This window comes from Condylura cristata, unplaced genomic scaffold (genome assembly GCF_000260355.1).
Source record: "Condylura cristata isolate star-nosed mole 26May11 unplaced genomic scaffold, ConCri1.0 scaffold00004, whole genome shotgun sequence".
Lineage (NCBI taxonomy): Eukaryota > Metazoa > Chordata > Mammalia > Eulipotyphla > Talpidae > Condylura > Condylura cristata.
The window spans coordinates 63212083-63225403 of record NW_004567105.1 but is presented as its reverse complement, the minus strand read 5'-3'; the positions used below and the strand labels follow the sequence as shown (position 1 = coordinate 63225403).

The following is a 13321-nucleotide window of genomic DNA, read 5'->3' as shown; positions in this document are numbered from 1 at the left end:
CGCGCCCAAGCGCCTCTGTGTCAACACATCAAGGCCGCACGCAGGTGGTAGCCACAAGGGTAACGGTGCAGAGCCTGATGAATCTGCTCCCCCGCCACTGCGGTGTCAGTGCCTGTGTCCAGCTGTTAAGCGTGGACTAGTCCTGCAGCTCAGGAACCCTCACTGCAAGGAGAGACTCAGAGAAGGAGCAGCAGGCCGGGGCGGGGTGGTGCGGGGGGCAGGGGGCCTTAGTGTCCGTGTTTCATTGTGACCATTTTGTGAAGAAAGAAGCGGCCGCACCCCACCACTCATCCTGTGCCTCCTTCTTGGACCACACACTGAGCAGTGTGGTGTTTCTAGTGTCTGGGTGCCACCGCCCTCTGGAAGGGGTGGGAGGGTCCTGCCCGACAAGGCTCGGGCTCTCTGAGCCCCTCAGGCCGGTTGTAGAACCTCCCTGGCACCCCTCATGCTTCCATTTCTACTCATCCATTTTGTGCCGTTCAGGACACATTTCCTGCCTACGTTAGCTAATTCGCATCCATCTCCCCACCTCCCACTTTTCCACCAACACTAGCATTATGTGGCACACATTTTTTCATTCATTTTATGACCATGAGCAAGTTTCTTAAGACCCTGAGCCTCACTTTCCCTGCTGAAAATGGAGCTAAAACCAGCCCCCTAGACTGTCCCAACAGTGCACAGAGCTGTGCTCAGTGTCAGCTCTTACCTTCGTTGCCGTCTGCCAGCAGCGTTCTTATTTGCATGCAGTTGACTGTCCTTTGGTTTTGGGGTCTTGTGGCATTCTGAAAAGCGTCCCCTGCTCTGACATGGCAAAAATCTCCCCCATTTTTCTTCGAAAGCCTTTGCAGTTTCATTCGTTATCCTTTGGATGGCTGTCTCTGGACCTGGAGTAAAGGGAGAACCGAGGTTACTCCCCCAGGCAGTGCAGCGTTCATTCCAAGGCCGCTAACGCGCTGTGCTCCTCACAGCGCAGCTCCTACCATATTTCTGCTCCATTTCTGCCCTTCCAGCTCCAGGCAGCTACCCACATCCCTGGGCTGCTGAACACCTATCTCTGGCTGTGCACTTGCTTCAAGCTGGGTGTCAGCTCTGGAAGCTGTTGGGGCAGGTGTGATTCGGTGTTGGGGGGGGGGAACTTCCTGGGAGGGGGAACTTCCACTGATCCACCCATGGGGTGCACAGTCAACATTTCCATGCTCTGAGTGATGACCAGCAGCTTCAGGAGCTGTGGGGTGAGCAGTTAGAGCCCCGGTCAGCCTTCAGTGATTCATCGAGGGCCTTCACAGTGGACACAACAGAGAGGCCACCTGAACCCCACAAAGTTCGGGTGCATGCTCCCCAAGTCCGTCAGTTCTTGCGCTGAGAGATAATGACCATGATTGGACCCCACCGTGGCCAGCAGTGTTCTGGAGAGAGGACCTGTGATGGGTCAATGCCCCAGCTCAGAATGTCCTGGGCCTTTCCTACGGGCAGATGCTCGGTGATGCCTGGATCAACCCCAAGGATCTTCCGGGGCTCCCGCCCTGGCCAGGTGGGCCAGCCGTGCCGCCCACACTTGGAGACCTTCATTAACAGAGACTTAAAAGTCCCTTCTCCCATCACTCAGAGAGAAGTATTTTTCTACTCTATGCTTTCTTTTTCCTATCGAGTAGCTAGGTTTTCCTACACAGGTGCACGGTACCTGTTCACCAGCTGTTGTGAAATGTTTGTGACACCCCTCCCAAGTCATAGATTGAAATGCCGTACCCCAAGAGGATGGTATTAGAAGATACAGCCTTTGGGAAGGGATGAGGTCACGGGGGAGCCCTCATAAATTCAATTAGTGCCCACATTCAAAGAGACATACACAAAAGTACACTCGCTCGCTCCTTCTCTCCCAGTTTTTCAGCGCTCCCCCCCGCAGCCCTCCCCTGGTTTCCCTTTGTAAGACACAAAGAGGAGATGGCTATCTACAAGACAGGAATCGGTCCTCACCAGATGGGGACAGAGCCAATGGCAGAGAAGAGCAAAGGGAGAAAGAGGAAGAGCCAGTGATGTCAGATGCCGAAAGGTCAAGACCAGGGCAGAAAAAATCACCACACACTCCAAAAAGCATGGTCTGGCGGTGGGAAGGAGGAGGAGGAAGAGGGAAGCGCAAGAGGGACGGAGCCTCTTCCACGCTGACTCTTCTCTTCAGACCTGTTGATGACGTGTGAGTAGCCAGGGAAATGGTCTCGTGGAGGAGAGGGCAGTGGGGCTCCCTCACAGCACCGCTGTGGCCAGTGTGCCTGGGGCGGCATGGGTTTCTTGGTCTCATGACAGGGTGGCTTTGGAAATTTCAGTTTCTGTTTCTTGGCATTCAGAAAAATGGAGTTCTTCAGTGTGGTCTGTGGGTGCTGTAGGGCTCAGCCTGGATGCCCCGCTCAGAGCCCACGGACTGGCCTTCCCAGCTGTGGGCCCTCAGTGGGAACCTCCTCCGGCTCTAGCATCTGCCTGCCACCATGGTCCCTCCCAGAGGGTGTCTGAGGCCAGGGAGAGGGAGGGTAGGGCCTGGCCTCTCCCTGCCTGGGGCACACAGCTCTGGCTGAGAGCGCCCCAGGAGCAGCAGAGGCCTGGGCCGGAACCACTGTGGTGCTTCTGCTCTGGGTCCGGCCTCACTGGCTCCTGGAAGCCCGACCCCCTCCTCACAGGTCTCCTGGGCGCAGCCAGAGCTGGGTTCCCAGATGCCATCTAAACTGGTCTGGCCCTCCGCTTTAACATTCTCTTCCACTAGTCGCAGATACTAAGAAAAATACCATGTCTCCGCCTTGAGTTCTGTTATTTTCCCTTCCATTGCCCTTCTTTCCTTCTCCCAAGGACCTAAAGAAAAAGACATTAGGAGGAAAAGGGTGGAGAGAGGCTTTCATACTCCTTGCTGGCTAAACCCCATGGAGGCTTTCGTGGAGGACGCTCACCCTTGACAGCTTCCCTGACCCTCTGACTGCCTGCAGCACTGTGGGCAGCCCGGCTTGTGCCTTCTTGGACATGTCTGAGTGGCCCTGATGCCCACCCTGGAGTGGCAGTGCCTGAGGGCAGAGAACAATGCTTGCCATCTCCTCCCCAGCTTGGCAAAGTTCCTGCCACTGGGGACATGTGTCCCTGACCAGAGACAGCTCATCCCCTCAAGTTGGGCAACTGAGGAAAGTTGGACAGGGGTTCTTTACAACAACTTGGGTGGCAAGTAGGAGACCATGCCTGCTTGGTGCTAGTCAGGACAGGCCGCCAGTCCCACTGCAGGGGATGAAGTTTCAGGGTGCTTATCTGGTTTTGTTAAGCCTTAACTGGCCAGGGGGCAATCTCCAAGACCCCCAAACTGAAGTCCAGTTTTGTAAAACCCTCAAAACAGGATACCCCAAAACCAAGCCAGGAAAAAATCATCTCAGACCATAGACATCCTTAGTTGCTTCTGGCTGAAGAAGTGGCAAAACTCCCCTGGACCACAGACCACCAAAAGTTACCACAGAGAAAAGAATCCCCAGGAAATATTCAGCCCTGAGAGGCGTGATTAAATATGGTTTGACCGGTTATTTTTATAAAGAACTAAGGTCCTGGGGCCACCCCTGGTGGCGCACAGGGTTAAAGTGCAGCGCTATGAAGCTATCCTCAGCCACCGAGGCACGAGCTGGATCCCCTGGCAAGGGAGCTGACCTACAGGGTGCTGACCCACAGGCCTCTCCTGTCTTGCCCGCTGCTCCCCTCAGCAGTGTATTTCAGTCTGCCTGTTCTGCTCCCCACTCTGTCTCTAGTGAATCGTCTCACTCCTCCCCACCTCTGGCCTGTACCCCAGTTTTTGTATGCATAAATAAAAAAGAAAGAACAAACTAAGGTCCTCATAAGACCAAAAAATATTATCAGAGCTCAGTGACCACAAGGGTCACTCCACTCTTGCGCACCTCCTCCCAGAGTGTGGAAAGTCCTAGAAGCCCTTGTGGCTCAGAGGGGCTTTCTTCGGTGGCTGTTTCCCTTTCTTCTGAGTCCCCTTCCTCCTAACTGGACACTGTTAGGGTAGCTCGGGATTTTCTCTTTTCCCTCCTTTCTTCAGCACTTTCTCTGCAGTAGCATTAGTTTTAGACACCTCTCCTGAGCCACATCTGAAGCCTTGGTAAGGATTGTGCCTTACTTCTTGTTCATTTGCTACTGGCAGATTTTTTGAATTTTTGCTGAAACCATTTTTGGGTCATTTTATAAGGGATGGGAGGAGGGAGAACCCATGATCCTGCTTCCTTCAGCCATGTCTTCTCGTGTGTCCACGTTGATGTTTCCTTTGATCTCATACGGGCTTCCAAACTCTGCACTGACTAGTTCAGCTGGAGCAACCCTAGAGGAAGTGGTGTTTGCTACTGTTGATTTTAAGGGTTTTATTTATTAGTAGCTTTTATTTAAGAATATCATAGCATATCATTCCGTTCTTTCTAAATTTTCTATAATATTTGCTAATAAAAATTACAGATAGATAATCTGACAGTACTGGTTGGCAAAATCATCCTAAAACATAGACTTAATTATCATCATGGTAAATGTTCAAGTATTCACTTCTCAATGCCGAGTGAGACCTCTGGAAAAATGTCAGGTCTGCACTCAGCATCCCTGCATCTGCCATTTTTTGATTGAACTAAATTTAATGTTGGAGCTATCAATCAGCAACCAGCCAAGAGATAGAAATCACACAAGTAAATTGAACAAAGAACATCTACTAGATGTAGACATAACAACCCAAGGAGAACCTTAAAGAATACCGGGGGGATAGCAGGTGTGGGGAGGCTGAACACCCAAGAAGGAGTGGGGGGCTGGCTGGGAAACACTCACAAGGCAGATTCCCCCCCTGTTAGATGGGGTATTGTCCCATCGGTGGGCTCCGTGGAATAGCTCCCCTGCAAATATTTGTTGAATGCATTATCTGTATACAGGGAGAGGAGGTAGCATGGTTCTTTCTTGGACTGAAAATGGAGTCAAATTAGAGTAAAGAAGAGAAATTCAGGGTGTCAAAGGAAAGTCTGTGAGCTACTTGCCATAGTCATAGGCTGCAGTGACGATTCACAAAAGTGGCTCTGTTTGGTTCCAGACATTAGAAAGGTACATAAAAACTGCCCCTTGCCCCAATGCAGTTCTTTCAACCACTCCTTCCTACCAATTGAGAATTTTCAAGAATCCCATGGCTTGGGTGTGGGGAAGCAGAATACTGGGAATTCAGCCAAAATAAAATAATACCAAAAGCAAAGGCCATACTAACATCAAAAGTGAGTATGTTGCTTTGGGAGACTTCACATTTCACATGATCCAGGGACACACAGGCAGGAGGGCCACTATGTCCTCTTCACCTGCCCATGGGCTGTGCAATGTTGTATTCAGGGAGATTTTCAACTTTCAGGCTTTGACGTGATGCTCATTCCCTGGCCTGGGACTCACCAGTGAGCGGCCAGCACCTCCTTTCTGGATGCTGGGGGCAGGGAGGGGGGGTGGCTCCTAGGAGCCCAACCTCAGGAGGTAGACCCCGGCGGGAAGGGCCTCTGCTGACCTCACACGTTCACAGAAACCCATACCCGAGGAGTGGGGGGCTGGCTGGGAAACATTCACAAGTCAGATTCCCACCAACACCAACCCCTCCACGGAGAGGAATGTAGCTATGGTACCCTGTGAGTTCAGCTGAATGTTCGGCCACATACTTGTCTGGGCGCTGTTTAATGTTTATTTTTCCTTTCTCTTAATAGTTCCCTCATTTCTATATCTATATTAGCAGGTCCACATTCTGTATTGAATGCTACCTCAAATGCATCTTTGCCGCAAAAGGATGTCATTTAGCCAGCCGGATGAATAAATGCCAGACCATCAAAGACGGCTCCACAGACTAGACCAGTCAGAGAACAAAGTAAAACAGGAGATGACCATATACAGTTCTCAGTTTTTCAAGTTCCTTTTCTCAGTTCATCCTTCTCCCCAAACCCCCAAACCCAGCCCTGACGGGTCCCTCTTCCCCTCTCCCTCACTACCTCCTCCCACCACTGCAAATCTGGGTTCTTCTCTCTTTAGCTCTAGACTCAACCTTCCGCACCCTCAGCCTCAGGAAGGAGCTGTTCCTCTCACTTCTCTGCGCCCTTACTTGACGCTTCTATGTCTTCACCTTGGAATTTTCCTGTTTCTTTTCCCCTTCTCAGAGCTGGGTCGGCCCCTCACAGTTTACTTAAGTCCCTGTTTTCCTTGCTACCAATTTCTCTCATATTTTACAGCAGCCTCACCCTCACTGGCACGAAGTCCCCACCTCTCAAGCCCCCTGCCCAAGCGGCATCACTCTGCACCCCCACTGTCCCCAGATCCTCCCCCCATTGACCCTCAGTCCAAGTACACAGTGCAATAAAAACCCAGACACACTGCTCACCAGTGAGCTCCTGCCTAACGCTGGTTCCTCACATCAGAATCCCTAGTCACTATGCAACATTTTGGACAGCTGTTGCCTACTTGGAGCGTCCCTGTCAGAGTGCCTCCCCGTCTCTCCCTCCGTATCACAGCAGAGCAGAAGCAGCTCAGTTCCCTTATCTAGGGCAGGCAGGAGGACGGCTATCTAAAGCCATGGGGAAATCAAAGGCGGGGGATGGGAGAAGCAAGTAGGAAGAAAAACAACTTTTCTTTCAGCGGCTGAAGAAATACTGAGGGCTTGGGGGAACTTTCAAGTTGCTTTATTTCGGTGAGTTCCCAGAGAACTGTGACTGATGGGCAGACCCACCAGGGGAATAAACGGTGGTTTTCTGGCGCTTCGCTGGACCCGTGGGTCAGGGCTGTTGTTCAGAAGGAAACTGACTCTCAGCTGGCTGGGCCATTCCCACCACAGTGTGGATGGTAGGTCAGGAGGCTGTACCCTCCCCTGGGAACTCATCCTAAGTGGTCAGTCATTCATGTGTTTCCTCAGTTATGTCTGATGATGCCGAGGGTGGTTTCACTTTTACAAACATTTGTTTACTTACTTTCCGAGAACGCAGAGCCCAGCCTGTCGCAGCAAACGGTCTCGGTGGTAAGCAAACTCTTCAGACATATGTAAAAATTGTGACCTGCGACTATTTCTTGAATCTAGCCCGGGTGATTTGTTCTCTTCACGACTGAGTTTTCACACACGCTGCCTTCAGGTGAGCAAGCCTCGTCCCTACCCAGAGAATGTGAGCCCCGTGAGAAGTGCCCTGCCTCTGGGGCAGCACAAGGTACCCAGTGCATCTGGGGGGGTGTGGGGGGGATGGTGGCCACTGCCCCCCGGCAGTAGGGTATGGGAGAGAAATGTTTATTCTTAGTCTTCTCGGCTGTAGACCTATTCTGGGCGAAATGAAGCACCAGCCGAGGGAAGCTGTAGCTGCCAGGACAGTAGTGTAGGCTACTGCTTCCTCTTCAGCTTCGTGGAAGGAAAACCACCTCCCCTCTCTCCACAGGGGGCCCGGTGATGGCCAATTACACATCAGCACAGGACGAGTATGACGAGTATGACGTGCTCATAGAGGGGGATCTGCCGGATGACCTCGAAGGCCTCCAGACCACATCATGCGCCCCCTATGACACCAGGAGCCTCCCTGTGGGGCCGGTGCCACCGCTCTATGCTGCCTGCGGCGTGGCCGGGCTCCTGGGCCACACCGGGCTGGCGTTCATCCTGGTAAAATGCAAAGGACTCAGACACATGGAAAACATCTATTTCTTAAACTTGGTTATTTCTAACTTGTGCTTCTCGCTCGTCCTGCCTTTCTGGACTCTCACCGCCTCCCACGGGGAGATCCTCAACGACCCCATGTGCAAGATCCTGGCTGCACTCTACTCTGTGGGCCTCTACGGGGAGGTGCTTTGGAACACCCTCCTGGCTGTGCAGCGGTACCTGGTGTCTTGCAACGTGCGAAGGATTTCCACAGCTGCCAGGCTGCCCTGCCGCATCATGACAAGTGTCCTGGCCTGGGGCACGGTCATTCTATTCACGCTGCCTGAATTCATGCTTTACACATCTCAGGAGGGAGGTCAGAAAATCCAGTGCTCCTTTTATGGGACTTCATTCCTGCCAGCAGATGAGCCATTCTGGAAGAAGTTTCTGACCTTAAAGATGAACATTTTGGGATTTCTTTTTCCACTGTTTGTTTCTCTAAGTTGCTACCTACTGACATGCCAGGAGAGGAGAGACAATCTTTTCAAGCTTGTTTTTGCCATAACGGTTGTTTTCCTTCTGATGTGGGGACCCTACAATATTGTGCTGTTCCTGGCTACTTTCAAAGAATACTTCTCACTGCATGGCTGCAGAAGCACCTACCTCCTGGACAGAGGTGTCCAGATAACGAAACTCCTGGCCACCTCCCACTGCTGTGTCAACCTGCTCCTCGTTGTGCTTTTGGACAAGACAGTTAGGCAACACCTCTACAGCCTCTGCCCTTGGTGTGGCAGCACTCTGACTGGACACCCCCAGGCACCCGAATACGACTCGCCACAGAGAGAACACAGGTGTTCCTCTGAAGTTTAAACCAGCCCTTCAGAGGCAGGATAAATAAACATTGATTTTTGTCTCGTTAAATTGCTTCATTAATTGATTTTGACACATGTGCATATAAAGTAGGATACAGGAAGAAACAGGGCAGGGGAAGGACAGCATCGACTGTCCCAGGCACTGTGCTAGGCTCCTTCACACCTCACCACTTGTCCATGGAATGCATGGAATTATCCTCCTTTCTCTGAGGGGGTAACTGAGACTCCAAATTCTTCTAAGACCACAGAGTTAAAAAGTACAGAGCTGGGACACAAACCATTGCTCCAAAACTTATGCTTAGTCCAGCATACAAAGCTTCCAAAAATTGGGCAAACGCACATAGAATAACTGTCTTTTAAAAACCAATTGGGGCCCTCCCTGGTGGCGCAGCGGGTTAAAGCACAGCACTGAGAAGCTTAAGCCACTTCCGCATGAGTTCTATCCCTGCCTGCCCCGGAGGTGACCACTTGGCGCGGCAGACCTCTCCTGACCCGCCCGCTGCTCCCCTCAGCAGTGTACTTCGCCAGTCAGCCTGTTCTGCTCCCCACTGTCTCTGGTGAATCCTCTCACCGCACCTGCACCTCTGGCCTGTACCACCTCCTCCCCCCCCCCCAAAAAAAAAACCCTATGGGTAGAAACTGCTTTGTACTGAAGAAATGAGAGGAGGAAAAAATCTTTTCTGAACATTAGAAATCTCCATCTGGTGCCCCCTAACTGAAGACCTCCATTTGCATTAGATGAATTATTCCGAAAGCCTGTGAGTGATGGTGGAGCCCAGCAGTGACATGCTTGGGCTACACACAGCTAAACACATGCTCTGAGTTACTCTACGCAGGGGCTCACAACCTCAGCACACACCACAGCCTCTCTGGAGAACAAAGGTTGCCAGGCCTCACCCCAGAGTGTCTGACTCAGAGGTTGGGTTCTGGAAGGAACCTAGAATTTACACTCTAATATCCGTGGGAACGCTGATACTGCGGTCCTGGGGCCACACGCTGAGAACCACTGTTCTGGGGAGCAGGATCTCACCAGGAGGTTTTGTTCTGTGCTGAATGTGTGATTGTGTTGTGAAATATAGAACCGGAGATGAATTATTCAGGAAAGTAGAGGGGTTTGCAGAGGCGGGGGTAGGGATGTGGTGGACAGAGTTGCTGTGAGGCGGCTGTCAGCTGCTAGGGGAGGAATAAAGAGACTTATACCAACCATTTCAGTTTTACTGACATAATCCTCTTCTCTGAGACTCTGCATTGCTCAGAGGCCTTCCGGCAGGAAGGTGACAGAAAGTAACAAAACTATGGTAAACATCAAAGTGAGCTGGGTGGGTGCAGCCCCAAGAAGTCTTTCAGGGTGTTCTCTAAAACAAGGCTCCTGCTATTCCAAAGGCAAGAGCGGCAATCAGGTGCAGGGTGGGCAGGGTGCTGAGAGGGGGGCCCACAGGCTGACAAGACCCCAGTGAACCCCTGAGCGTTCCTTGTCTGGGCTCCCTCGGGCACTCTCATGGTCTCGCCTCTTCCTCTCGTAGCCGCCCTTCCAGCCCTGACTCCGGGCTCAGGTGTGCACACTGACACATGCGCACACGCCTCCCTGTGCCAGGTGTCCACAATCAGGCACGTGTGCCCTGCACCCACGCTCCGCAGCGCCTTCTGCATCAACACTATCACGGTCACAGGTGATGGCCACAGAGGTTAGTGGTGTAAAAAGCCAGAATTCATTTGCCTGACAGCTAGTTACACCACAAAGGAAAATAGAAACTAAGGTGAAGTTTGACATGGCAGCTTTTCTATCTAAAGCAAAAATGAGAAACGACCGGAGCTCTCAGGCACTGCTGGTAGAAATATAAATGACATACCGTGTGGTTAGACTCTGAGACCCAATTTCCGAAGGGTGGGTGCTGGGTCCTCCCCGGCCCAGTAGCATTTCTTGGACTTCAGCAGCGTATCCAAGAGTTTGACGCAAGCTGACACTCTCTTGGGTAGGTAGTGTCAGATTCCATAGATTAAAGCTCAAGCTCTCACATCCACGCTCCACTCAGACACCAGCCACGAGCCCTGCCCTTCTGACCAGCTGGCTACAGATCTCTCCAAAACCGTCTTCAGGCTTCAGGTGATGCAAGCCCCAGGTTATCATCGATGCTTCTGATCACCTGTTACCACTCAGAAGAAGGGCTCACAGGACCCAGGAAAACCATTTATTCACTCGATCACCAATCTTTTATAAGTTTTGTTGCATTTTTAATATTTGTAGATTTTTTTAAAGGTTTATTTACTTATTCATACAGAACTGGAGTACAGGCCAGAGATTCGGAGAGTGAGAGGATTCACCAGAGACAGAGTGGGGAGCAGAACAGGCAGATTGCCGAAGTACACTGCTGAGGGGAGCAGCAGGCGGGCCAGGAGAGGTCTGCCCCACCATGTGGTCGCCTCCGGGGCAGGCGGGGATTGAATTCATGTGGAAGTGGCTTAAGCTTCTTAGTGCTGTGCTTTAACCCTCTTGCCACCAGGGAGGGCCCTATTTGTAGATTTTTATAGTTTTCCATTTTTATTAATATATTTTCACATCATTGTTCACTTTCGTACAATGTTTGATTTCACCCCTCAGGGGTTGTCCCCATAAAATGACCACAGCAAGACACCCGTGGCCATCACCACAGACGTTTGTGTCCTTCCCTCCTGGCTTGTAGATCACCTACTCTTTCAGAAGGATAGATACAAGGCGACAGCCAGGGAAGCTGCACAGTGCCCGGTATGAGGAGAGGAACAGCTTCCACAGCCTCCCCAGACAAACTTCAATTTTCACAAGCTCATCAACCTAGAAGCTCTTTAAAGTCATTTCTCTTGGACTTGTCATAGAGGCTTCTTTACATAGGCATGAGTGATTAAATTATTGGCCATTGGCATTTGAACTCCACCTGTAGCCCCTCTCTGCCCTCTCGGGGAGCAGGACTGAAAGTCTGGCTATTCAACAGCAAGTTGGTTTCTCTGACTATCAGTCGTAGATGTTTTCCAAAAGTTACCTTCATTGACTTCATTACCTTTAAAGCACAAGAAAAGTCCAAGGGTTCTGTAACCAGGAGCTGGGATGAAGACCAAATATGTATAAGAAATATATTTTGGTGACCTGAATGACCAAATAGTATTTTCCATAAATCACACTATCACACACAGCCACATTAGAAAATCTGGCAGTTTTTTTAAAAATTAAACATTTAGCTATCAACCATATCACTCCTAAGTATTTATTTACCCAAGCGAAATGAAAATCTAGACACAAAGATTTATACAAGGGATGACTTTGCTTATAATAACCTTACACTGGAAACAACCCAAGTGTACATCAACATTACAGGGATACACAAACTGGCACACTTTTATAAGCAACTTCTATTTATCAACAAAAAGGAACAAACTATTGATAAACACAACAACATATATGAACCTCAAAAGGCCAAGATAAAAGATTTTATGATTCTGTTTATTTGAAACTTTAGAAAATTCTGGAAAACTAAACCATATTCTGGAAAGCAAATCAATGCTTGCTGAGGATGTTTTGGGCAAGAAGAGGGAAGGCTGGATTATCAAAAGGCACAAGGAAACTTTTGGGAGTGTGGATATGTCTATATGTTGACTGTGGTGATGGCATAGCTGTATGTCCGGCCTATCAGACTGTATGCCTTCATACATGGTTTATTGTAAATTCACTGAGCTTCAGTGAATTTAGTGAGCCTCTAAAGGAAAAAGAACCTTCTAAAGATCTTCCAGGCATTCAATCAGACTAGTATAATGTCTTGGAAATATGCAATAAGTAAATACACCAGGAGATCCAAGGTGTTCTTGTGACACATGCCAAGTTAAGAGATAAAACACAAAATGCCCTGAACCACACCTCTCACCTGCACCACTGAGGAGGGAGGAGGAAGCAAAGGCCCTGAGGGAACTCCACAGGGAGCACCATCCATAGCAAGTACTGGCTATTCTGTGGTCTCAGCGGGTGCTCTGGATGAATTGTGTCTCCCCAAAATTCATTTTTGAAGCCCTACCCACTCCCACACTGTGTTTGGTATTTGGAGATGGAGTCTCTGGGAGGTGATTAAGTTTAGATGAGGTCATTTAAGCATGGTCCTCGTGATGGCAGTAGTGACTTTATAAGAAGAGACAGAGGAGACTTGCATCTGCTGTGTGAGCACGCAGCAGAAGACAGCCTTTTGAAGTCAGGTATGTAATGTAATCACGCTGGCACTAGTTCTTGGACTTCCCGGCCTCCAGAACTGCGAGAAATGGTGTAAGCTAGCCAATCTCCAATATTTTATTACAGCAGCCTGAGCTGAGACAGACTGAGATTAAATCACAAATAGCTCTGCCATGACAAGAGCAAGAGGTTGGGAGGTATGCAGAGAAGGAATTCCAGAAGAGAAGGGAAAAGGACAGGGAATTCTTCTCACAGAATTGTATAAGTAGAGCTGTCTACCACATGTTGGGGAAAAAAATCTCAGCTGACATTTTGGGATGTTTAGTCTTAGTGATGAACTCAAAGAGCAATCCTGTCAGAACTTTCATTATGAAAATGCAGGGTGTGGAGAATAAAAACCTACACCTCTTCCAGTGACCAGGAGGAAACAGTTGTTGAAATCGAGTTTGTGATGGATGATCCAACTCTTAAAAGCCCCCACCAGAGGTACATTTCGAAGGATGATAGTTGAACAGTTTCTCCCTCACTTGACAGAACAAAAAGAGACCCTAAAGATTAAAAGAACACATGTTTGGCCCTCCCTGGTGGCGCAGCGGGTTAAAGCACATCACTGAGAATCGAAAGCCGCTTCCACATGAGTTC

At 50.0% G+C, this 13321-nt stretch overlaps 1 protein-coding gene across 1 annotated transcript; it reads left to right on the top strand.

Annotated features, from left to right (window-relative positions):
* Nucleotides 1-7434: 7434 nt before the first annotated feature.
* On the top strand, nucleotides 7435-8503 carry CCRL2 (chemokine (C-C motif) receptor-like 2). Its single transcript, XM_012735236.1, has one exon. The coding sequence runs from the start codon at nucleotides 7439-7441 to the stop codon at nucleotides 8489-8491; it is 1053 nt and encodes a 350-aa protein (XP_012590690.1). The 5' UTR covers nucleotides 7435-7438; the 3' UTR covers nucleotides 8492-8503.
* The last annotated feature ends 4818 nt before the right edge of the window (nucleotides 8504-13321 follow it).